At 37.2% G+C, this 24,768-nt stretch overlaps 2 protein-coding genes across 2 annotated transcripts in view; one reads left to right on the forward strand and one right to left on the reverse strand.

Moving 5' to 3' along the window:
- The window catches only part of LOC105389345 (serum response factor homolog), a 217,102-nt gene that overhangs the window by 49,508 nt on the left and 142,826 nt on the right, over positions 1–24,768 (forward strand). The window lies entirely within an intron of this gene.
- Positions 15,581–21,839, reverse strand: LOC105398183. The gene is made up of 2 exons (XM_048629370.1): positions 21,202–21,839; positions 15,581–17,038 (listed from the first exon to the last, which is right to left on the reverse strand). The coding sequence occupies exon 2, from the start codon at positions 16,848–16,850 to the stop codon at positions 15,903–15,905; it is 948 nt and encodes a 315-aa protein (XP_048485327.1). The 5' UTR covers positions 16,851–17,038; positions 21,202–21,839; the 3' UTR covers positions 15,581–15,902.

The following is a 24,768-nucleotide window of genomic DNA, read 5'->3' on the forward strand; positions in this document are numbered from 1 at the left end:
CTTCGTAAACGCAACGCGAGATCTTTGAGGCATTGTCCGTCCAGAGATAGCTCGCACAATGCATTCGGATTATTACTAATTAGGTTCTTTATGAGCGCCGCTTCCATTGTTGGCGAATTAAACTCGAGATGGTTATCTTGTTTGCTGGATTTGCGATGTGGCTTTGTTTAAGGAAATAGGGCCTTTGTGGGCTGTTTTTAAATTAAATGCGGATCAAATTTCGAGGGTCCACAATGTGAAGATGTAAAATCTGCCTTTCTTAAAATATTTGTTAATGCGCTCTCTTGTTTCTTCGGAAATCGTTTGAACGGATAATAACAATAAAGCAACAGACGAATAAAATTTCGGGTTTGTTTATTCAACAAAATATACTGCGTTTGTTATTGGAGATATATCGACTAATACCGGTCCACCTGCGAACAAACCTTCATGGAGGCTATCATAGAGAAATACCTCGACGAACGAAATCGTAAAATTATTTGTGGAGGAGTTAATGTTTTTAGTGAACTTGAGTACGGTAAGTTATGATCTTGTTCTGTACCACGAACGCAAACAAGGCCTTCAGTTTAGAGATCTTCTGCATTACTGTGACCTAGAATTAAAAAGTCAAAAATCTAGAGTCCAACCTGGCCAGCTAAATGCTATTTAGATATTTTTTCTGGACGCTTCTATGCTTATACGGCAAGTTAAGCCATGGGACCCGGTTGCTGTTTCGGCAGCTTTCGGGCAGCTTGGAAAACATCTGACAGTCGGGTTGTCCACTCACCCGACAACTCTCTCAGCACAGACGATTTTGGGATGTGGTCCACCTATTGTACTTTGCGGCAATTTGTCGTTAGATAAAATCGATTTTTACGTTCATTGCTCAATGAAACTTGGGTTTTATGTTAATATCTGATCAGTGCCGTGTGGGTCGGGAATGTCGAAATTGTGACTAATCTGCCCGTGGGTTGCCAGAACAGAAAAAAATGGCAATTTTAAATTATGCATACTGCCCACATGGGACTCTTTAATGCCCGAAATAAGTTCTGTATTTTATGCTCCTAGATCGTTGATTTCTTAATTATGCAGTAATTATAATGTTGATATAGTATGTGGTTTATCGCCCACTATGTGCGAATAATTAAACTGTTGACATTGCGGAACTTAAATGGTGTTTCATTTCGTCAGTTTAGAAGTTCTAGGTCAATAAAATAAAATCTCCGCTAATCTAAATTCCTTACGATAATTGAAATTTTAGATTAAATATTTGCTTTGATGTTCGCTGAGATTTTAGTCGCTAAAAGGCTCAAAAGCGTTAACAGAACTCGTCACTCTAAACGAAAATTCACCCCTTGAATGGGTGACTAGGGGTCCACTTGTTTGTATGAGTAGAAAATTCATCCCTTGAAGGGGTTAATAGGGGTTAACTTGTTTTTGTGAGTAAACAACCATATTCAGATCAATCGAAACTTCACAGAAGTGTCATATCAATAATTAATGAGCGAACTAGTATTTACCACTTTTGATGATGGATGGGTTATAATTATATTATTTTTTATAGAGAAGAACGTGCTATAAATCTAAATATTATTGTTATAATTGTTAATCTCAATGCCTATTGTTATTTCATAACTGTAACAATGAATGCTAGCTGTATCGTATTTATCTGTTAGCGGTAAAACCCAAAGCCTTGTCATATCTATTTATATTAATTTGTTAATCTTCTACCCACGGACATAATGGCAAGGCTGTTGTGTTATTAAGCAAATAAATAGCTTTTACATTGATATTAATATTGCCAATTTCTTTAAATAGTTATTTAGGATATATTTGGTAAAGACACATTAACAAGTTGTGCTGTGAATTACAAAATATTTCAACATCTCTTTAGGACTTCTGGGTGATTAGTTATTTTTTAAATAAAATATAGTAACTTAAAAGTAAATCTTACTCTCTTCATATGAAAAACACAGCCTTTAAACAAACCACTATAGGTAACCCATAATATATTATAAACAAGTTAAATTAATATTATTATTAGGTAAGTACAAAAAAAAACTTTATCCAGACTGATCGGCGATTTCCAAACCCACTAATCAACTCATTACGTCGCGTTATAACTGCACACATTACACTCACACTTCACACACATAAATACGTGCCAACTTCATTGTCCTTTTACAGCATTTTACAGCACCCCATATTTAACGGTTAAAAGATACAAATTACCCACTTGTCAAACTGACAATGCGAGTATCGGCCCTTTGAGTGAGTCGTCGATTCTGTCGATGCACTCGAGAGAATCGGGCGCTTGATTGATCAGACGTAATGAGTCAGGCTTATGAGTAGTGTTGCCGAAAAATCGATAATTTTACAATCGACCCCAGCACTATGTAGGTCAGAATAATCCATAGTATCGATACTATCTACTATCGATATATCATCTACTGCAATACTTATTGATAAATACCAATACTTCGGTTCGGTAACACGACGGTTCAAATTTCGTGCAATGCATTTCTATATTATACTCTCATAATAGGTGTCTCCGACGATATTATCGCCGAGTGGACCGTCTCCACTCGGCGATAATATCGTCGGAGACTATCGATAGTACAGACGATGGAAATCAGCGGAATAAAACATCTATACTATTGGTAGACTATCGATACTGTTGAGGTTATCTATAATAGATTATAATATAATGTTATACATATAATAATCTACATCATTATTAGAGTATTTATAATTGTTCAAGATTATAGGGAAGAGCATCTACTCATCCTAAGCTACAGGTTTTCCACCTAGGTATTTAGGGAGTAGAGACACTAGAGACTTGACCCTTGTTCTACTGTATATATAAAACAAGACTGTAAGAATGTTTTTTTTTAAATAAAGATTATTATTATTATTATCGATACCCAATCGATAGTGGATTATCGACAGGCTACATCACTGATGAGGTATTTGTACTCCAGTTACCGTACGCAAGTTTTCAAACTGGGATCTGCGTAAGAATTGAGGAGCTTTTGTTGTGATTGACCATCATGCGAGGTTAAATGATATCATATAAAATACAAGAAAGGATGATAAAATGCTAACATAACAGTATTCCTTTACGCGTAGTATGTGCGTGCTAAATAATGAAGTAGGTATGCAGTATGCTTATCGTATCATTAATAAGTTTAGTTCAGAAAGTATACGTCTGTACAATCAGTAATTATCCTAGTATTTATTAAAACAAGTTATTGCCAAGATTCACCATCATGTGCCAAAAACCTTAATAAACTCAACCAATCAGGAACTAAGTAATCGCGAAAAAAACGCTTTCAACACCTGCATATTTTTTCAGAAAGTGTTATAAGTGCGGACATTTGTTAAGCGTTAATAAGTGGCCATCCTATCACCACTTGTAGCGGTATTAATCAAAATTACACTTTTTACGAATCATCATCGCCCCGCTCTGGGGGGTCACTCTATATGACGAAAAACTAAGTTTCAGACGCTGCTGCGCGAGCCCCGACTCTACCTCGTTGCATTAAACGTGCCGATTGCACGACAGCTCCCGTTCGTTCGTTTTTCGTCAGTATAGAGTAACCCTGGTTTTAACCTTTACGATTTTCTTTGAAGAAAACGATGAGCGATCATCGTAATGACTTAATAAGAGGAGTGGGTTCGCGCCTCGCCCAGGGCGGGAGTCGACAATGTCTGATGATCAGCGAAATGTTACGTGCCATCACTGATCACGCTGATCAGTATTATCTGTTGGGAACTCGCTGGCCCGTTTGCGACAGGTTCGCAAAGTATCTGTTTCGCAAAGAGCGTTCTCATCACAACCACTGTCCACGGATAGTGCATAAATTGCTAAAGGTCTTCGCCACATTCCGTCATGGACGAAAAAAGGCCGTGGTGTGTATTAAAAAGTTTTTACACACTTTCGCTTTGTTTATCTTGAATGTGACACTTCGGCAAGAAGGCCGTGTCAGCATCGGGCGCCTCCTTCGAGATTTAAAAAAGGAACAATAAAAAAGTCCATCACCGGTAGAAAGCTGCAAGGAGGCGTGAGGTCTTGCGCTTGAATCAATCAACGGGAGATGGCGTCAGAGCCAGTGCTGGCTAAAATAAAAATACCGTATTTTAAAACGATACAACGATGTTTCTTCAGTTCTAGATTAACTTTTTTCCCAGCAGTGCCTTTTAAACTCTTAAATAAAGTGAAAAGGCCGGAGGCGTTTCAATTCTCAGCTAGTTTGATAATTGAATGCCGGGGTAAAAGGTTCTGCTTCAGTTTTCATTAAGATATTGCAGCTCCACGCTTTTCTTAATGGAAATGAAATGGCTCGGCCCGACCAGAGGGAATTTCAGTTACTTCAGTTTCAATATGGATTTAGTATTTAGTACGGAATATTGTAGTGTTACAGTTTCTGTAAGTTAAGCCAAAGTAGAATTTGTAATAGATTTCAAAGTAGAGGTCCACAATTTCTTTTTTAGTAACCAAATATGAAAATGGGTCTACCAGTGGTAGAATGCGATCCTCGAGTATCTTTTTAACTTAAAGAAAGAAATATATTATGTATGAATTTATTTGATGTTGCACAAATAAACCCACAACATATTTGCAGTACGGCTTAGTACTGTAAATTCGTAAATTCTACCAATATCTTACATTTATTTTCAGCTCACATATTCCTCAAGTCACATTAAAAACGTTGACGATATAAGTAAAAGTTGTGGTACACGAACACAATTCCGAAGCTACCTCATCTGCCTCATAAAGAATGCAAAAGACCCCACTTTTAGCATCTCACGTTAATAAGTCTAGATCACGTCGCGATATATCTTAATAACACGGGCTGACTCTTTATATTACAAAATCTGTCGACTTTCCCGAAGCGTTTTCTCTTCAAAGAAGCTAATTATCGCTTTCAGAGGGTTCACGTGTGGTAATAATTCACTGTGTAATAACACGGCTGCCGGTGTATGCGTTGTTTTGGCCGAAGATGCGTCTTCGCCGAATTTCGGAGTAACTCTTGCGGGTTCGGCCGCTGTCGACGTTTCTCTATTTCTTCGAATAGACTTTTAAAAGATTGGCTTTATTAGTCGGCGGCGGCGGTAGTCAGCATGTTTCAATCTCTTCACTGAGATTGGGAAAGTCATTGGCTTCATTTGAATTTATAACTGTTAAAATTCTTTCTTGTTTTCTTCCTGTGAATCATAAAAATAAAGAGTGTGATTTTACTATGTTTTTTTTAGTTAGTTAAAAATTTTATATCGACATATTATATTTTATATTATTATTATATATTTTTAACAGATTTGTGCATTAGTAAAAGTTATTTATTTCCCATCGATTTAATACCGGCTTAAACAATTCATTCGGATCCATTTCCGGTTTCTTAAAAATCGCTGATAATATCTATATATATGTGGGATGAAAATTAAAGCCGCCGATGCACTTAAACAATCTTTATTATTTTAATTTACACCCAATATGAAAAAACAATCTTTCGTGCTACACGCCATATTTACCAGAGAACTCATAAAAAAGTTAACATCATAGACAAGTAATAATTCTATAATTCGTTCTGAAATATCATTGAAATATTATAAATCCTACAGCTCGGCCATCCTGCAGATAGTCTGCCCTCAGACTATGAAAAACATATAAAAAACAATCGACATAAATCTTTACTGAATCTACATTTAAACAACATTTTGAACTGTAACATAAAAATATTAAATCTGCAACTTTCAGAAAATTACACTTAATTATTAACACAATATAAACTTCAGAACCAAAATTCTTAACACAACCATGGAATATTTAGGTAAACATTTCATCAATATACAATAAGCATCAATAAACAATAAACATCATTCTGTACATTTAACATACAAAAAAACATTCAATTAAAAACACACTCATTCTTTGTCACTCATTCATCATCACACAAATAAAACCTTATAAAAATCACCTACACTTTCCTCAGTGTCCCATCTAGACAATGGCTTCATGTACTCAGCGTAGTACATGGTAATCTTTCTTCCTTTCTTCTTTTATAATCCTTTCAGAGAAATAACAATCCTTGTATACCCTCTTCACGATTTCTTTCTCCATAGTTTTCTCCTTATTTATTTTGTAACATTTTTCATTCTTCATCAAACCATCTTGGTACTGTGTATCTTTTTCTACACTTCTTCTTTTAAACGCCTTCTTATTATCGATATAATATCTCCTTTTTGTGCCATCCTTCTTCTTAGCAAATTCACCTGGACAACTCTCTTTTCCAACCATATTTTCAACTTCTTCAACAACAATATTTTTCTCACACACCTCTTCAACCTTTTGTATATCAATATTTTCCTCCTTTACCTCGATTGGTGCCTCTTTCACCTTTGTATTCTCCATGACCTGTTTATTTACAACATTTACAACTTCCGGTTTACATCGACGTTTCATGGATGTCACTTCGTTCGACTTTGTGTCTATGGCTATCGTTTCGTTCTCCTTCGTCTTTATGGCTGTCACTTTCTTTTCCTTCGAATAATCATTACTCCGTTTGTTGGCCTCGTCCATCCTGACTTTGAACATACTCGAGTGCTGTTTTACCGACACCGCCGACTTGTCTCCGCATCCGTTGCTCTGTTCCTGTTCAGGTTCCTGCTTTACCGACACGTCGTCTATCGGTCGTTTGCCTCCTGTGCAGCTGTAACACCATCTAGCCTGGCTTTCTCTTCTCGTTCGCGCACTCATCTCCATCTTTCTTTTCATATATTCATAAATTTTCAGCTTTTCCTTCAGGTCCGGATATGTCGTGACACCATACAGCATGACCTTGTGTATCACGCAGTCTTCGATACCATCGACTATATATTGTATTGCTACATAGTCCTCAAATCCACCGCGCTTCCCCAGCTTCTTCATCACCAGCATGTACTCATAACAGCTCTCATCACGCTTCTTCTTACGGTTTGTCATGAGCTCGTGGATCACCTTCGGGTTGGCATCGTAGGGAAACTCCTCCAGCAGAGCCCGCTGCAGCTCTTCGAAGGTCTTGAATGTGTTCTCCGTGCGGAGCCACAGACCTGCCACACCAGTCAGTGCCCGTCGCGCCATCAGCAGCTTTTGTGAAGGTGACCAGCCGAACACCTCCGCATTGTCGCTGATCTCCTCCACCCACCTTGCCGCCGGGTATGTCGGGTCTGCTCCCGAGAACCGTGGGATTGTCGCTGGCGCCATCATCGTGTCATCTTAGTAATAAATTTTTCACCCTTTTCTTTTCACCTTCACCGTATTTACACCATTATAACCTTCTATTTGTTCACCTTAATTTAATTCACCTTTATATTATTCTTTTTTATTTTCACCATAATTTCGCTTTAGTGCGCGCCGCCATCTTTTCCGTGTGTGAAATTCTTCACCAACACGGACCCGTATTTACAACGTTATTTACACCTTTATGTACATCTTCAGCACCTTTGGCTTATTTCCATCCCGGACGAGCCCCCAAAAGTTGTGGGATGAAAATTAAAGCCGCCGATGCACTTAAACAATCTTTATTATTTTAATTTACACCCAATATGAAAAAACAATCTTTCGTGCTACACGCCATATTTACCAGAGAACTCATAAAAAAGTTAACATCATAGACAAGTAATAATTCTATAATTCGTTCTGAAATATCATTGAAATATTATAAATCCTACATATATAGATTATTATAGGTTTCGTACGAATGCTGCAGCCCCCTTGTGCTATGGGTCGTTCATTAGCGGGCGGGTTTCGGATAATTGCGCATTGATAAAGTGGGCAAATTGTTGTCGAATTAACAGTATAGGTGTGGTGATGGCTATCTGATGCAGTGTCGCTGGCTGGACCCGTCTGACCCTGAGCTTTGAACATAAAGGCACTCAAAGTGCATGAAGATCTGTGATTCGTTTTAATATAATACTAGCTGTTCCCGCGCGCTTCACTTCGCATTAAAAAGTTTTTCCCGTGGGAATTCCGGGATAAAAAGTAGCCTATGTTCTTTCCCAGGGTCTAGACCGTATGTATACCAAATTTCATTCAAATCCGTTCAGTAGTTTTGCCGTGAAAGAGTAACAGACAGACAGACAGACAGACACAGTTACTTTCGCATTTATAATATAGTTAGGATTAGGATACTTAAAATACAATCAAAAGAAAGTTAAAAAAATGAAAAAAATACAATGCTCTATAAGCCTTAAACTATTGAATGATACCCGTAGATTTCTGAAATGTAGATTTTTTTATTAAAAATATTGATAAAATTTAACTATACTTCTTTTAGTAAGCACACTGTACTGTGGATTTGTGTCTCTTTTAGTCAATCCATCCAAATCTGGAAGACATCGCTATAAGCGATAAGACCGCCTTATGTACCCTAATTAAATTAGCATGTAAAATTGTTCATTATTTCTTGGTGTACTTACAAATAAAGAGTACCTATCTATCTATCTATATATGTCCAACCCGAAGGTCCAACGAGTCTAAACCCAGTCCCTTGCGGTACTGCACTTGTCACTGTAATACCTCGTAAGTGTTAATTACATGGTTCTGTGTGTGTTTAATGTTATGTATTGCTTCCATGCCGCTATATATTCGGATGTCACTTATTTCTCGAAATTCTCGGCGTGTGCTACTTCAGAGGGAGATAAGCTTTAGGGTTTTGCCAGAAAATAAGGGATTTTGGAACGGGCTCGAACTTTTCACCATTTCCGCCTGTTCTAATTGAGCAATTCGTAATTTAAATTGATATAAAAATCGTCAATTCACACATGGTATATTCAGAATAGAATAGATAGATTTTTCATTTCAAAGGGTTTATACCTTTTTTATGTAGCCAATTCTACCTATCTCTAATTAATGTCTATGTGCGTAATTTTTTTTCATGAATGTACCTATTATATTTATTATTATTCTTTCGCATTCCTCAGCAATCCATCAACCCCAGCGGTAGCTCACCAAAGGAATATGACAGGCCAATTGTGCTCCCCCTATCTGCACAGATCGGTACTTAATTAAGCATTTCTTGAGTAGCGGGGGGTCACTACAGAATACCAAAAACGTACAGGAGTTGTCACGCAATTCGTAATAGGTAGAGTCGTGGTCAGCGCAATGCTCCAAAGTTTAGCGTAACTAAAACTTGATATGTTAACTATCTCAGCCAATTAAATAGATAGCATTTTCGTGTACCTGTCTGGATATTATATTATTATTTTGTATTTTTATATATTATATTATTTTAATTGTATACCTATTATAGCTATGTATCCTTTGTATAAATTTATTTAGTAAGTATTAGAATGTATTTTTATTATATATATTTAAATAATTATTAAGTGACGTTTTTAGTTCTTTCATCTTTCATGTTTATTTATATTTTTGCACATCTTTGTACCAGTTTTCCTGTACCTCCTGTAGGTTGGCTGGTAGAAAATGCTCTCAGCATTAAGCCCACCTTTTGTACATTTATTTTATATTTGTGCAATAAAGAATTAAATAAATAAATAGATACGTCAGCTTAGGAAAAGCGAAACCGTACTACTACTCTATCACGTTGCATTAAACGTACCACTTGCGTGACAGGGGTTACTCTAAATGACGAAAAACTAAGTTTCAGAGAGCTGCAGCCCGAGCCACAACTCTATCTCGTTCGTTTTTCGTCACTAAAGACCCAAACCCTCTCGTTGGTTCGTTCGATTCTGTAGTGACCCCCCAGATTTAGTACAGAGAAGTTGATTAAATTTTACGAAATCACGACCGACGGTGGATTCGACCCTGATAGCCGCAATGGATGAGCGGAGATACGCGGCTGATACGCAGACGGACAAATTAATGCTTTATATATATAAAAAAAAGGCTTTATTTTTGTTTATACTGATTACGCAGCGGCTGGTGTGATTTTTGCTTTATGAGGCGAGATAACGGTTGTGTGTTTAGGGTTGTACTTACTTGTAGGGTTGTCAAAGATTTTTTTAATTATACTTATTAGTTTTTTTATAGTGTCTATTGAGTTTCATACAAATAGTCTATTATTACAGCTAATATAAAAGCTTTAGCTTAGAATTAAATCCTCGTAACTGTTTCTTATCTGAAAAACCGTTACTGGTATGTCATTTTTAAAGATCAATACAATAATGCTGAGTGTGATTTTTCACCGAATAACTGAAAATTACACGCTGTCGAATTGTTATTGGCTCTCTGTTTACTCAAACTTAATCGGCGGTTAAAATGACCAACCAATTTAATTTTATGTAGTGGCACCGGCCAGACTTGATTGATTTTTTGTTTCTTTCTCGCAAACCAATTATCCCGAAGGTGTGAAAGGGATGAACGGATATGTGTAACGTGATATGAACATAAAACACAGTGTAAATTTTTACGACATAATCACTTTAGTTTTTGACGGCATCCAAATTGTAGTGGAGGGTTTTATCTTACGATGTTTGCAAATAAAATTTACAGGTATCTCTGTGAACCGACTGAGTTACTGGACGAATCTGAGAAACTGGATACGGGTTCATCAGAAACTACGTCGTAACACGAAGGCTTTCGATGGTAGACAAACAATAAAAAAATAAAACAATATAAAATATTATTAAATACACAAAAATAAAAATATAAGTCTTATTATTCTTTAAAGAAATTATTAAACTCTTACATTATCGGGGGTTTTCATTGCTACAACTATTCATTTTAGTAGAACAAAGCTTTCCATTTACATATCTATACAATATACTATAGGTAAGTAAGTTTTTTAAAGAAGGGTAGTAATGTCTAACTACGCTCTAGTCCTAATTTTAAAATTACGCTACAAAAGTTGTAATATGCTTGATACTTGCCCTCATTTTTATTATTATTATTATTAAACTCTTTATTGAACAAAATAAATTGTTACAAAGGTGAACTTAATGCTAGCAGCATTTTCTACCAGTTAACCTTTGCTGATGTTGAAAAAGTGATTAGTAGTGCTTACGATAGAAGATGGTCTAAATTGAGTACCTAACCTAAGGATTTTTTCTCATTCCACAAAACTGTTATGATGAATGAATAACACACATTTGTGTATTCGGAAACACACACAAACACACACACAGGTAGGTGAAGAATAGCATTATTACACATACAATGGGTCTCTCCACATTTATCATCATAAGTGCTCTGTGCTTCATTTTGGACAATAATACGAATGGTGTATGAGATATGGCGGTTACTGAGGATGCCACCTTAAGTGCAACACTTGCAGTTGAAAGTTGACTCTTATAACGCATGAGTTAAGGACAGTAAATGCTATAGTGCTAAATCCTTCACTGTATTGCATTGTGAAGTTTGACCAGTAGAGTCAGATATAAAGAATATTTTGGTTGTAAAATAAAACGGAAACATAAATGAGGCAATTAAAAAATCAACTTAAACGTAAGTACCTACATATAGAAAGGTAACAAAATTGCACCTGCTATGGAAACAATCATAATATAGGTATGTACTTAACTTAATCAATTAAATATTTAACAAAAACTGAGCTTGGGACATACCTACTTAGACAACCTAAACAAATTCTTCAATAGTTCGCAGTAAAAAGCATGAAATATCACCGCAATATTGGTCACCTCTTTGAATAAACAGTTTGAACTACCGACCACTTTAACTAGACCTGTGACACTGTACCACGAGCATCGATTCCTTCTATACACGGGTTTATACAGGTTGTCTCAAAAGTCGTATTCAACACGCTGTATATATGGAATCAACGCTTATATACAACGTGTTGAATAGACCCTGTATAAAATCGTCGATATCATTCTAAACAATCTTTGTTCAACGAGTTTTCTAAATCTGTCAATAAAAACTACTCTCCATAGTAAAAAAAGTCACGTGACGTGAAGTTTCTATATAGAAGGTTTTTCCGTAGAACAATAGTTATTCAGATTGACCCGAAAAGGGGTAGCCCAATATACCATTTTTAACACCCCCATAGCCTATATCGACATTTGTATTGCACAAGGTAAAAGAAGCATGGGAGGTCAAGCTACGCTGGTGCAGTTGTATGTAGAGTCCACGACTATGATATTCGGGTTTGTAAGACAACAATAGTATGTCGGGTTATTGTGTTGCGATAGCCATCTACATGAGATATGGTATTTTTTCCGAGACGGTCCGACAATGCTCACGGTATTGTATGTCAAAGTTGAGTCCAGCTCAACTGAGCTCAGTTGAATTTAGAATCGGAAATGTTGGGTTTGGTAATCAAATGTTGTTCTTTTCACGCTAACGGGTGTGATTGGTTGTTGAAAAGAGAAATGACTTCATGATCTATAATATTGTAGTCAATGTTCATGATGATGAAATTTAAACAAAAATGACAAAGAAACATTCTTCCTATAATCTTCACCTGACTATTTATGAGTAGGTATAGCTAGCATAAATGTCATACATAACACAGGTATTTCTATTCCGCTTTATTTTCTAAACTATGTCTATTTCTGGTTAATGCAAGGATATGCTATAATTCTTTATTTTGAACCAACTTCTTAAATTAACATATTACTTAAATAAATTATAATGTGTACAAAACATTAACGTCAAACTTAAGAAACCAACAACCAACGCAACACCGTCCTTTCATTAAAGAAATGATCAAATATTTCAAGCTTTAAAAAAAAGTAAATTTACACCATAACTAACTACCTAAACACCTGCTATTTAGAAAATGGCGTATAAGCTTACACCGTATATTATTCTGTATTAAAAGCTGTTAGATAATTAATGCATAAATATTTAAATTGCACGTAAACGACTGTTAGTGCAGTCAACACGTGTCTGCGTATGCGCAACGAAAATGGCGTCGCGGTATTTTTATTATAAAAAACTCAAATTATTAATTTCACTTATGCTTAAAATTTATACTAGGAGCAGCAGTGAAGTATATTTTTTGTGTCATTGGTTTTGAAAAAAAAAAATCAAAACCCGAATACTGAGGTAAAAATCACCATTTAAAGTATGAAGATGTAACTGAATAGAGTTAGGTCTACATCTTACGAGTAGTTAGGTCTAAGACAAAGCAAAGTTGACACCTTATTCACTACTTTAACGGTTCACTTTAGTAGCAATTACATATAATATCTTTTACGGACTATTTTAATTAACCCTTTACTGAAATTTTCCTCTATTTACCAATACTTATGCATGCACCGATCGGCATAAAGATAGATCGTAAACATTATGCAGTACAGGCGAGATATCTCACAGATAATATCAGGACAACACCTTGAGATTATTAAGTGTTATAACCACAGATTAAAAATAATTACAAATGTGGTTGTCTGTCCACAGGTCGGTACTTCGGGTTACTGGAAAGAGGTTGGTGGTGTGTGTGTGTCTGTGTTTGCATGCTAAATTACTTTATGCTTATGTTTGTTTAGGTGCGTGAAGATCATCGATAGATATTAGAAAAAAAAACGAAAATTACAGACATACAAAATGCTTACGGCTGTAATCCACGAAGAATTAGGCAGAGGTGACTCGCAAGCGAGCCACCCGCTTTTAACAGCATTAGTACTCACTTCCACGTTTTCAGTATATACTCGTAGGTCACGAGCCACCTCAAACAAGTGTATTTTTCACCTCGAAAATAAAATGTAGATTTTTACGATCGTTTTTTTTTATAGGAAAAGTTTATATGCAAGTATATGTTTCTTTGAAACGGTTGTCCATTTTGACCAGGACATTAGGAGGGGCATTTTTTGGTATCATAACTTTTCCACCTTGTATATCACTAAAAAAATAATTTTTTGAGCCCAGTTATCCCAGCATTCATCCTACCTGCATAACCTCGCCATGTAACAACACAACTGTAGTCAGTCGCCTACGTTACATTGTCGTGGCTCGGCTCTGATTGAGAAATATTTTATTTAGTCTGTTTACTCGAGCCCACGTGTCTCTTGACAGTTTCCTTTCGGTTACGGGTGTCGAGTTCGCTAAAGCTTTCTGCTTTGGCAATAAGTTTTGCGTTTACTACATCACGGGGGATAGTCTCAATAACAGAAAAAATACGAAAACATTTGAGCAGTAAAACATTTGATAACTTTAAAATTGAGTCACTGTTACCCGTACTAGGTCATCCCTGAATTACAGGCAACGGTGACAGTTTGTGAGTTTTACATTTTAGTACAATTTGATGATAAAGATACTAATATACTACGTCCTCGGTCTTCCTCATCCACACCAACCTCATCTAGCTGAGGTCGTCAATGTCAATGGGCTTGAAGTTCCTCGTTAAGTTAGCCTATTCATTGTTGGAGACCTCCTGAATTCATCTACCAATGGTCATCAGTTTTTGGGCTGATATGACTGACCAGCTGCCACTTCAGCTTGCAGATTTAAAAAGTAAGTTTGTTAATTGTGTTTTTATTTAACGTTTTTGCATACCCCGACGTATTTCCGATAACAATATAGTTTATAATATGATACCAATGTTTTTTATTTATGTTAATTGTTTATATGGTGGCCACTTTCACTATTTATCTTTAAAACTGGTTTTATCATATTTATCGTTATTGTTGTGGGACGGTTTGATGGTTGTCTTTATCTGTAATTGTTTTATCATTTGATTTGTAAGATGCCCGGCGCTTTTACTTGGAAGACATTATCATTACAAGATGACATAAAAGTGAAGTACCGGGTGTAAATTGAAACTTATTTAATTGTTTCTTTACTCTGAAATATACAGGATTACATTGGATTGAATCCTCGAACAGAAACCTTCGGAACTGGTTCCATAATGATTACATACATTAGGCACTTACTTATATTTAAACACTATAAATCACTAATTAAAAATACATAATAGGGACCACCATAAACTTACTTATGTTACCAATGTTATATAATGTGTGTCTGTGTAATATATCCCTCGGTATTTAGTGAACACATTACGCTTACGCGTGGTCTATACATGATACCAGTATATAATATACTCGTATTATATACGAGTGGTATATGAAAAATGCGTGTGGCGCCAATACCGAGAGTGCGTCAAGGTTGATTATGTTGATAATTACTGCAATATCTGGGTCTTTAGTCTCTACAGTACAGTCCGCCACTCCTTTAACATATTAATATAACATATGAATTAGGAATTACATCTTAATAATAATAATATGTACTAAATTATCCACCACGCGAATCCCTCGTTAGAGGCTTAGTAATTTAGCTTGATACTAATTTGACGACCGAATGGAGTAGTGGTTAGTGACCCTGACTGCTGTGCCGAAGGAATAAATAACTAGCTTTTGCCTGCGTAAAAATATAAATATAAATTTAAATCTATGAAATGAAATCGCATCAAAACGAGTTTTGTAGTTTAAAAGAAATATAATACATCCTTAGATACCTTTGTGTAGATCTGTAGATATATCGACGCGAGAAGTGACTTGGCTTTGCTTTGTAATATTTAGTGATAGTGATAACGAGGAATATATTTTTTAAAATTGATTTCAACACTGTTTGGGCTGATGATGATGTCTGCCTGCCTGCCTGTGTTTGGTGCGTACTTCCAATGAAAGATGCTTGATGTTGATGCTGGTATAATAATTTATTTTACTTGAAAATGATGATCGTTAGAATGTGTCGTGTTTGACGTAAAGTTGAAGGAAGATTGAATGAATGAATTTTTGATTGATTGAAAGTTTAGAGTGAAGTTATACAATGAAAATGTTGCAAGACTGAAATAAGAGTGAAGTTATACAATACAAATGTTGCTAGACTGAAATTTAAATATACACTATTTTGACTATTTATTTACTGTCCCTACTTCTTCTGAGATCTTGCGTGATGAGTGTGAACATGCCCCCCGCCTTGAAAGGATGGTCTTTCAACCGAGGATGTTGCGCTGGTCTCAGTCATCTTCTTCCCAGAGAGGACAGATTTTGGAGCAGGCACGGCGAATGACACCCTTCTCAGTGCGGATGTCTGCTACTCTGGAGATCCCATCTCTCCCTGGAACAGTGGTGATGATGCGACCCAGGTGCCACTTTAGCGGAGGCAGCTGGTCGTCCTTGATGAGCACGAGCGTGTCTGGCTTCAGGTCATCGAGTCTTGATTTCCACTTCGTTCTGGTCTGCATCTCGGATATGTATTCCTTGGACCACCTGGACCAGAAATGCTGACGGATCTGTTCCACTCGGCGATAGCGTGTGAGGCGGTTGCAGGCAGTGTTGCTGACGTCCTCGCAGAGCGGAGCAGTGAGTGGACGGCCAACCAAGAAATGAGCTGGACTAAGAGGATAGTAGTCGTGTGGATCTGAGGACAGAGGACTTAGAGGACGGGAATTCAGGACGGCTTGGATTTGTGCCAATACCGTATTGAACTCTTCGTATGTTAAATGTGAATTACCTATCACACGTCTCAAATGATATTTACATGATTTTACCCCGGCTTCCCACAATCCACCAAAATTTGGGCTAAAAGGCGGAATGAAGCTGAATTTAATGTTTTGACTTGTGGCGTAATCTATTATTTCCGAGGAACATTTACCTAGGAACTTAGTGAAGTCGTTCATCAGGCCTACAAAATTTCTACCATTATCGCTGAAGATTGTATTTGGCTTTGAATAGCGTGAGATGTGTCTCTTAAGGGCGAGAAGATAGGCCTCAGTTGATAGGTCCCCTACCAACTCCAGGTTTACTGCGCGAGTTGCCATGCAAACAAAAATGCAAACATAAGCTTTAACGGTTTGAGCGCCTCTACCTTTTCTATTTAAAATGTACACGGGACCCATGTAATCTACACCCGTATTGATGAAGGCGAACCCAGGGCTGATGCGTTCAGAAGGGAGGTTACCCATAAGGGGCGTGAGCGGTTTAGCGCGTAGACGTGCGCACCTCGCGCACCGGTGCACGGTCCGGCGGGCGGCGTCGCGCCCTCGCACCGGCCACCATGTCTCGCGTAGGGTGTATAGCAAGGCCTGCGGTGCGGCGTGAAGCTGCCGAAGGTGCTCGTCCCGGAACAACAGTGTAGTGAAGTGATGTTTGCCTGAAGTTAAAATGGGATGTTTTTTATCATAGCTGTAATCAGCTGAGTTTAAAAGCCTACCCCCTACCCTAATGATGTGATTTTCATCAAGAAAAGGATGTAACTTTGATAAGTTGTGTGAATTTTTTAATGTTTCTTGTTTGCTAAGTGTTTCATAAACACTAGGGAATGATTCTTGTTGTGATATTTTTGTTAATTTTGTTAGAGATTCGTTCAATTCTTCTACACTTAACGCGCCTGTCCTTTTATTATTTTTATTACGTGTGTTGTGAATGAAGCGCATCAAATAAGCAAAGGAACGTTTCATGCGATTGAATTGGGAATATCTTTCAAATGGAAACCAGTTATTATTATCTGAAGCATGATAACTCTGCGTGGTTTGTGATTTAATCTCGGGTAGGTCTTGTGAAGCGCTTTCTACTACCTCGAGACTTTTTACAGCTGAAGTGTCAAAGCTAGGATCATTTAGGAATGAGGGACCCGCCCACCATAACTGGTTTTTGAGTAGTGTGTCTAATGTCGCACCCCGGGATACTAAATCAGCTGGGTTGTGTTTACCTGCTACATGCTGCCATGACAAGCCGCTGGTCAGTTCGTGAATCTCAGCGGTCCGGTTCTGTACAAATGTCTTTAATTGATTAGGATTCATTCGTAGCCATCCGATGACAATTGTGGAATCGGTCCAGAATGTGACACTATCAAACTTACACAATAGCGCCTCCTTTACTTTTACATACAGCCTAGCTCCCATCACAGCTCCGTTGAGCTCCAACCTAGGAATGCTTATAGGTTTTATAGGAGCAACCCGTCCCTTCGAGCAAAGCAATTTTACTATGACTGAGGTGTCGCTGCAAATGATTCTTATGAAAGCACTCGCCCCATATGCCACTTGAGAAGCGTCAGTGAAGATGTGAAGCTCGGTTCGGGTACCATCTGTACTAAATGCATAGCGGGGTATTTTTAACTGACCTAACATATTTAAGCTAAATATGAATTGTCCCCAACTGTTTACTACATCACAGGGCAGTGCGTCATCCCAACCAATGTTACCTAATAACCACAACCTTTGAAGTAAAATCTTCGCAGAAGTTATCAGTGGGCTTAGTAGGCCAAGTGGGTCAAATATTTTTGAAATTGACGATAAAATGATGCGCTTTGTCAATTTTTTCTCTTCTTTTTTGAATTCAGTGCTGAAATGCAATGTGTCTGATTCATTACTCCATGCTAAACCAAGCGTTTTATGATGCACGTTTTCATCCATTGATAACTCCTTTGAAGCGTAAGGTTGGTCTACTTTGGTTTCTCTACTGAAGTTAAAAATCCATTTTCTTAATGGAAAGCAGGCAGAATTTAGAATCCTAGCAGTTTCGTCACAGATGTGTGTTAATTTATCAATAGAATCCGCCCCTGTGATAAGATCATCAACATAAAAGTCGTCGCGGATTGTCCTACTTATTTCAGGATTATTACTTTCAGCGGCTAGCTCTTTCAGATATCTGACAGCTAAGAAAGGAGACGCGGACATCCCATATGTGATTGTTTTCAGGCTGTAAACGTCTAACTTGTCTGATGGATTATCGCGCCACAGAATAAGCTGCAAGTCCCGTTGACTTGGATCTATCAGTACCTGCCTGTACATTTTCTCCACGTCTGCACATGCTACATACTTGTGTTGTCTAAACCTTAACAGTATTGAGAACAAATCTCCCTGAATGGCCGGGCCTACACGTTGTATGTCATTAAGTGACTTCCCTGTAGTACTAGGCATACTCGCATCAAACACGACGCGTAGCCGTGTAGTTTCGCTGTGAGCTCGGTAGACGCTATGGTGTGGTAGTATGTAGTGTGGTGTGGTGTATGTATCTACTTGTGACATGTGACCCAACTCAACATATTCCTTGATAAATTGTGTGTACATTTCTTTATGAAGCGGTATATGACTTAATCGTTTCTCTAATGCATGAAATCGACGTTCTGCTTGTGTGAAAGTGTCACCTAACTTGTCCGGACTCTCTTTGAAAGGAATCTGAACACAAAACCTACCCTGTTCATCACGGGTGGTTGTTTTGATGAAATGCTCTTCGCAGGCCTTTTCATCATCACTGCGTGCATCTATAAAGCCTGGCAGATCTTCAATCTCCCAGAACTTCCTAAGTTGTGTGTCTATGGCTTCAGTGAAGTTACAATGAACCTGAGAATCATGATGTGTGCTGTTGTAAATTGGACCTGAAATGATCCATCCCAACTTTGTGTTCTGAAGGAACGGGCCATTGGCCAAGCGGATTTTACCTTCCTCAAGTAGATCCCAAAAGTAGTCGGCACCTATTAGCATGTCGATAGGCTGAGACATGAAGTATTTTGGGTCAGCTAACTGAATGTTGTCAGGTATTTTGAAGTTATGTTCTTGTATTGAAATGCTAGTTGACGGTAAATCTGATGATATTGTCTGAAGGACTAAGCATTTGATGTCTGCTGTATAGGAACTCGATAAGGACCTGATAGTGATGTCACAGGTTTGTGTGCTTTGTGTTACCGCGTTACCTACACCCTTGATTGTGTGAGTGGACTGTATTATTGAAGCGTTCAATTGGTCGCATAAAGCTTTGGTGATGAAGCACCTTTGACTACCACTGTCTAGTAATGCGCGAGCTTGAACATAATTATTATGTTTATCCACAAGCTCGATGACAGCTGTTGACAACAGTACGGGTTCTATGATGGGAGACTGTGCGCTTAACGTCTCACATATTGTGTTAATGTTAAATGTGTGTGAATTGTTTTCAGTTGCTACAGGGGATTGATGTGTTTCTGAATCTAATGTGACTAACGATGAAGTGTTGTTATGTGTGCTTCCATTAGACCCGTCCTGGTGTAGAATTGAATTGTGTTTCTTTGTACATTTTTTGCACGGACCGAACCGACAGTCAGTTACTGCATGTCCAGAACGCAAACAGTTTACACATATTTTGTGTTGTGAAATGATGTTGTATTTATCTGAGATTGGCATGTCTAAGAATCTCTGGCATGAATAAATAGCATGCTTATTATTGCATACCGGGCAAGGTTTGTAATGTATATTCCTTTCCTGATGCGTTTTGTTGGATGATGATGATGAAGATACATTACAGTGAACCTTGGGTGTGTTTTGAGTGTGTGAAGTGTTATAATAACTGTGTTTGTTTTTGTGTGTGACAATAACAGTTTCTAACATGTCTGCTTTACGACCTAGGAACTTAAGCAGGTCATCAACCTTCAACCCTGGCTTGGAATCTCCGGCTTGTGACAGTGTAGATACTTTATGTTGTTCCCATTCTCTCTCAGTAACGGCATCTAGTTTGGAAACAACCATGTAAATAATCAAAGTGTCCCATGAATCTGTTGGCTCCCCGAGAGTATTTAAAGCACGAAGGTTCTTCATAATTGTGTCGATGAGCTTTCTTATCCAAGCCGGTGACTCCTTCGTCAAAGGTTGAAGCGAGAACAATGCTTTGATGTGGTTGTGTATGAGTAATTGTGTGTTGTCATACCTATTTGTTAGCAACTCCCATGCTATACTATAATTTTGAGCTGAGAATTCGAGTGATTCAATAACTAGCCCCGCACTGCCCTCAAGCGATGATTTCAAATAATGAAACTTTTGAATTGCACTAATTTGTGTGGAATTGTGGACTAAAGACAGGTAGGTATCTCTGAATTGTAGCCAATTGTCATAAGAACCGTTAAAGCTTGGCAATGTGATGGTTGGTAGCTTGACTGATGATAGGTTAGCACAGCTGGGGTTGTTAGCAGACTCATCAATTAAGGTTATGTTTTGTGATTTTGCTATTAAGCTATAATATTTAGTTTCAAAGCTTTCCCGATATTGTAACGCGTCAGTAAGCTCTTCACTAAGCTCCTCTATTTGTGATTGAACTGTATTAAACTCATTTAGCAATGATGACGCGCCATGTGCTCTTAATTTAATTTCTATTATTTGTTCAGAGGTTAAAGTAAGCCCTGTGAATGAATCTAAATATTTTTCTAAATTAGTGAGCCTACCCTTTAGCACTCCCCTTTTACGAGTTAGTAAGCTAGAGTCGCTCGATTTAGATGGGGTATAAATGCCTGAAGCCACATCCGCACCCAACATTTTGGTGTATTGTAATGAAAGTCGAGGTACTCACGGTTATGATGATGTGATGAAGTTTGGTGACGTGTGATGGTGTGCTTGAAGCTAGCACGCAGTTTGCAGCAACACAGCTCAAGGATGGCTGGAATAGATATGAAGTACGGTATTAACACAAGGGTAAGGGGAATCGGGTTGGAGTTCTCGGCTGGCACGTCTTACCGCGATGAGGCTGATTGTGGCTGCTCGTCGCTGGCGTGGCCTGGTCCTTTGTCCAATGCTCCGGGTCCGCTTACACGTGGTCAGGCTGGGTGGTCCAATTTTCTTCAAGATCCGGCTCGAAGGACCAAATGTTTGGGCTGATGATGATGTCTGCCTGCCTGCCTGTGTTTGGTGCGTACTTCCAATGAAAGATGCTTGATGTTGATGCTGGTATAATAATTTATTTTACTTGAAAATGATGATCGTTAGAATGTGTCGTGTTTGACGTAAAGTTGAAGGAAGATTGAATGAATGAATTTTTGATTGATTGAAAGTTTAGAGTGAAGTTATACAATGAAAATGTTGCAAGACTGAAATAAGAGTGAAGTTATACAATACAAATGTTGCTAGACTGAAATTTAAATATACACTATTTTGACTATTTATTTACTGTCCCTACTTCTTCTGAGATCTTGCGTGATGAGTGTGAACAACACAATACTCGTTATACTTACCTGAGTGAAATTGCCATAGGCTAATTAATTTCCAGGGAAACCCTTTGGAAATTACTAGGTTTACAAAATTATTCCTACAATCTTTACGTAACTCCCTCCTCTCCCCAAGTTCCATATTTCACGACTGTCTCCGAGACGGATGGTCCATGCCTCCGCCACTCAGCCGCCGAACAATCTGAACATTTATTTATCTTACTTCCGCACTTAATTGCCAATTAACGTGGTTAATTAATGCCCCGTGCGTACTTTTACATGTCCGATGGCGAGTTTATGGATGACACGAGTACGAGTATGCGCTTTGTTCTCGGATGAGTTTCTCGAAGTGTTCAATGGGAATTGGGTCGCAGGGAAAGTTTGACTGAACTGAAGTAGGGACTGAACGGGAGCTGCTGCCGCTACACGGGTTCGTTATAGACGTAGATAAACGTCGATATATTGCGATTTGCCATAAATACAGTATACATTTGATGAAGATGTGTCAAGTCTACATCAGTACATCAAATGTTTTTCGCTGTGCTATACTTGCATTATGCAATTATGCATATTTAATTCGTTTCCTAAATTTTCTTAGGCTTTAAGCTATGTAGGCACACAGTGGAATGTGGTTATTAGACAGTGCACAAGAATAGAATAGGTGTACTAAAAATGGAATACGTGCAAGAATAGAATAGGGTAGAATAAGTGTACTAAAATGGAATAGGTTTTATTAACTACAACCTACTAACATACCTACTAACTATTTCGAAAAAGTAGTTATCTAAGGGTATCTTGCACAACAAAGTTAATCAAAATTAAATAGTTTGTCTCTTGCTCTGACAGTATAATGTCAGAGCCAGAGGTCATAGATTTAATTTTCATTAACTTTGTTGTACAAGACACCCTAGTGTACCTACGTAGGTACGGTGTTTTTTGTGTAACAAAACAGTTAGTATGAATAAATGTATTTTAAATTTTTATTGCTTTTTATTTCTTGTTACCTAGTAATGTAATTATTAACTTTTGAAGCTATTATAAGGTATACCTAAAAAGCTGAATATAACGTAATAACAAATATTCTATATTTACCTATTATAATACCTTTATTTAGATTTTGATTAATTATCTAAAATCAATCAAAATCTAAATAAAGGTATTAATGTTAATACTTCAGAAGCGCAAACTGGGATATACTTACAAATTTTAATCCATAACGTCCTAACTATTTAATATTTGCTAGTAAAAGCTTATCGCCAAACTACTTATAAATTAAGTCTAATAAGTATGAACTAAATTGTTTTCAACATATTTCAGTTTTAATCTGTTAATTCTAGACAACAGAAGTGAATCTTTGTATCTAACATATTACCTACTAACAGCTTGCTTTCTATCTAACAGAGTGAGATTTCGGATAACGTCGACGATGGTGACGATGATGATGATGATGATGAAGCGTCCACATCGACGGAACCCTCAACTTCCAGGACCCAGAAGCCCGTGGTAAAGTGTGAACAGAGTGAGGAACCATCAACTTCCAAGGTCAAGGCCGAAACCACAAGGTCACTAGGTCAAGGTGAAGAAAGTGATGAAGACTGATTTTTGCAGAAATGTGATAAGATAATGGTTTAAGATTTTCGCGTGAGCGAATTTTGGGTGACTTGCACCAAACATTGAAATGTATTTAAATCTATTGCTCAGTTGCCTGGCAGTTAAGTGGCCTGAAAGACAGCAATAGATTTAAATACGTTTAAATGTTTGGTGCAAGTCACCCTTGGACTAGCAATAAAAATGAAATGTACTTGCCACTGCCACCCCTTTACATAATGTTGCAACCCTTTTTGCTAATTCGAAGGGGGGTGAATCAGGGGGTAATTTTGAACAACTTTTGTTCTACGAGTTTGGAAATAAGTGAAATATTTTTATCGTTCTCCATAGGTAGTTTAAAAAGTCACATGACCTTAAAAAGTCACGTGACCAAAAAAGTTTCTAAGGACTATTTTTTTCATATATTTTCAAAACATAGAACAAAAGTTTATCAGAATGAACCCCTTTCGGCTTAGTATAGCTCTTTTTGCAACAACCTGTATACACACACACTTTTAACAGGGGGTATTCTGCAATATTGATTGCTAATGTAAATGTCGTTTAAGGGTTAGTGCAGACTAGATCATTTAAGTTCTTGTAATTTATAATCGCATTGCTATTTTTACCGAAAATTGCTTGCAGAAACCATTGATATAATGTTTTTTTTCCTACATTATATGAAATGTCTTGTTTACATCATACAATATTATCAGTTGTTGCTATTTATGAATCCTTTCAATCGTTACAATCATAAATAATATTATATCACATACTAATTCTGTTATATTTTAACGAAAAAGATTATCAATTTTGTATCACTGTATTAATTTAGTTGGTATCGGATGCGTTTCATTACCCCAGGAGAATTACCCTAAAATGCATAGAACGTATTGTAAATTTACAACAAGGTTATAATTGTATTCGAAAAACACGAGTTTCGACTCTTAACTTCAGTCATAAAGTTGAAATTCGTATATCACAACGTCAATTTTAAGCCTATTGTAAAGTGTCAAAAAGGTCTATGAATTCGGGGGTTAGTCGATAACATCTAGACCTTAATTACATATTATGTACATTATTTTGCTTATTTATTAATAACATATTTTGTTTTAGTCCGATATGTACCTATGTAGTACTTTTTTCATTTAATTTTATTTAAGTCTGATTGTGGAACACCAAAGTGCTGTCATGTTTACTTGTATACATGCTTTATCAACTGATATAAGTATGATATGCCTTAATTACATAAAAGGTACGTCCTTATTTATTAATAATTTTTTTCTTGTCCATGTAGGTATGTAGTATTTTTTAATTTCAGTTTATTTAGAGAGTAGTATACCAAAGTGTTA

Source organism: Plutella xylostella, chromosome 23 (assembly GCF_932276165.1).
Source record: "Plutella xylostella chromosome 23, ilPluXylo3.1, whole genome shotgun sequence".
Lineage (NCBI taxonomy): Eukaryota > Metazoa > Arthropoda > Insecta > Lepidoptera > Plutellidae > Plutella > Plutella xylostella.

Bases quoted from the DNA above. Each gene is read 5' to 3' on its own strand.
- LOC105398183 (XM_048629370.1), bottom strand. From the start codon at position 16,850: ATGGGTAACCTCCCTTCTGAACGCATCAGCCCTGGGTTCGCCTTCATC.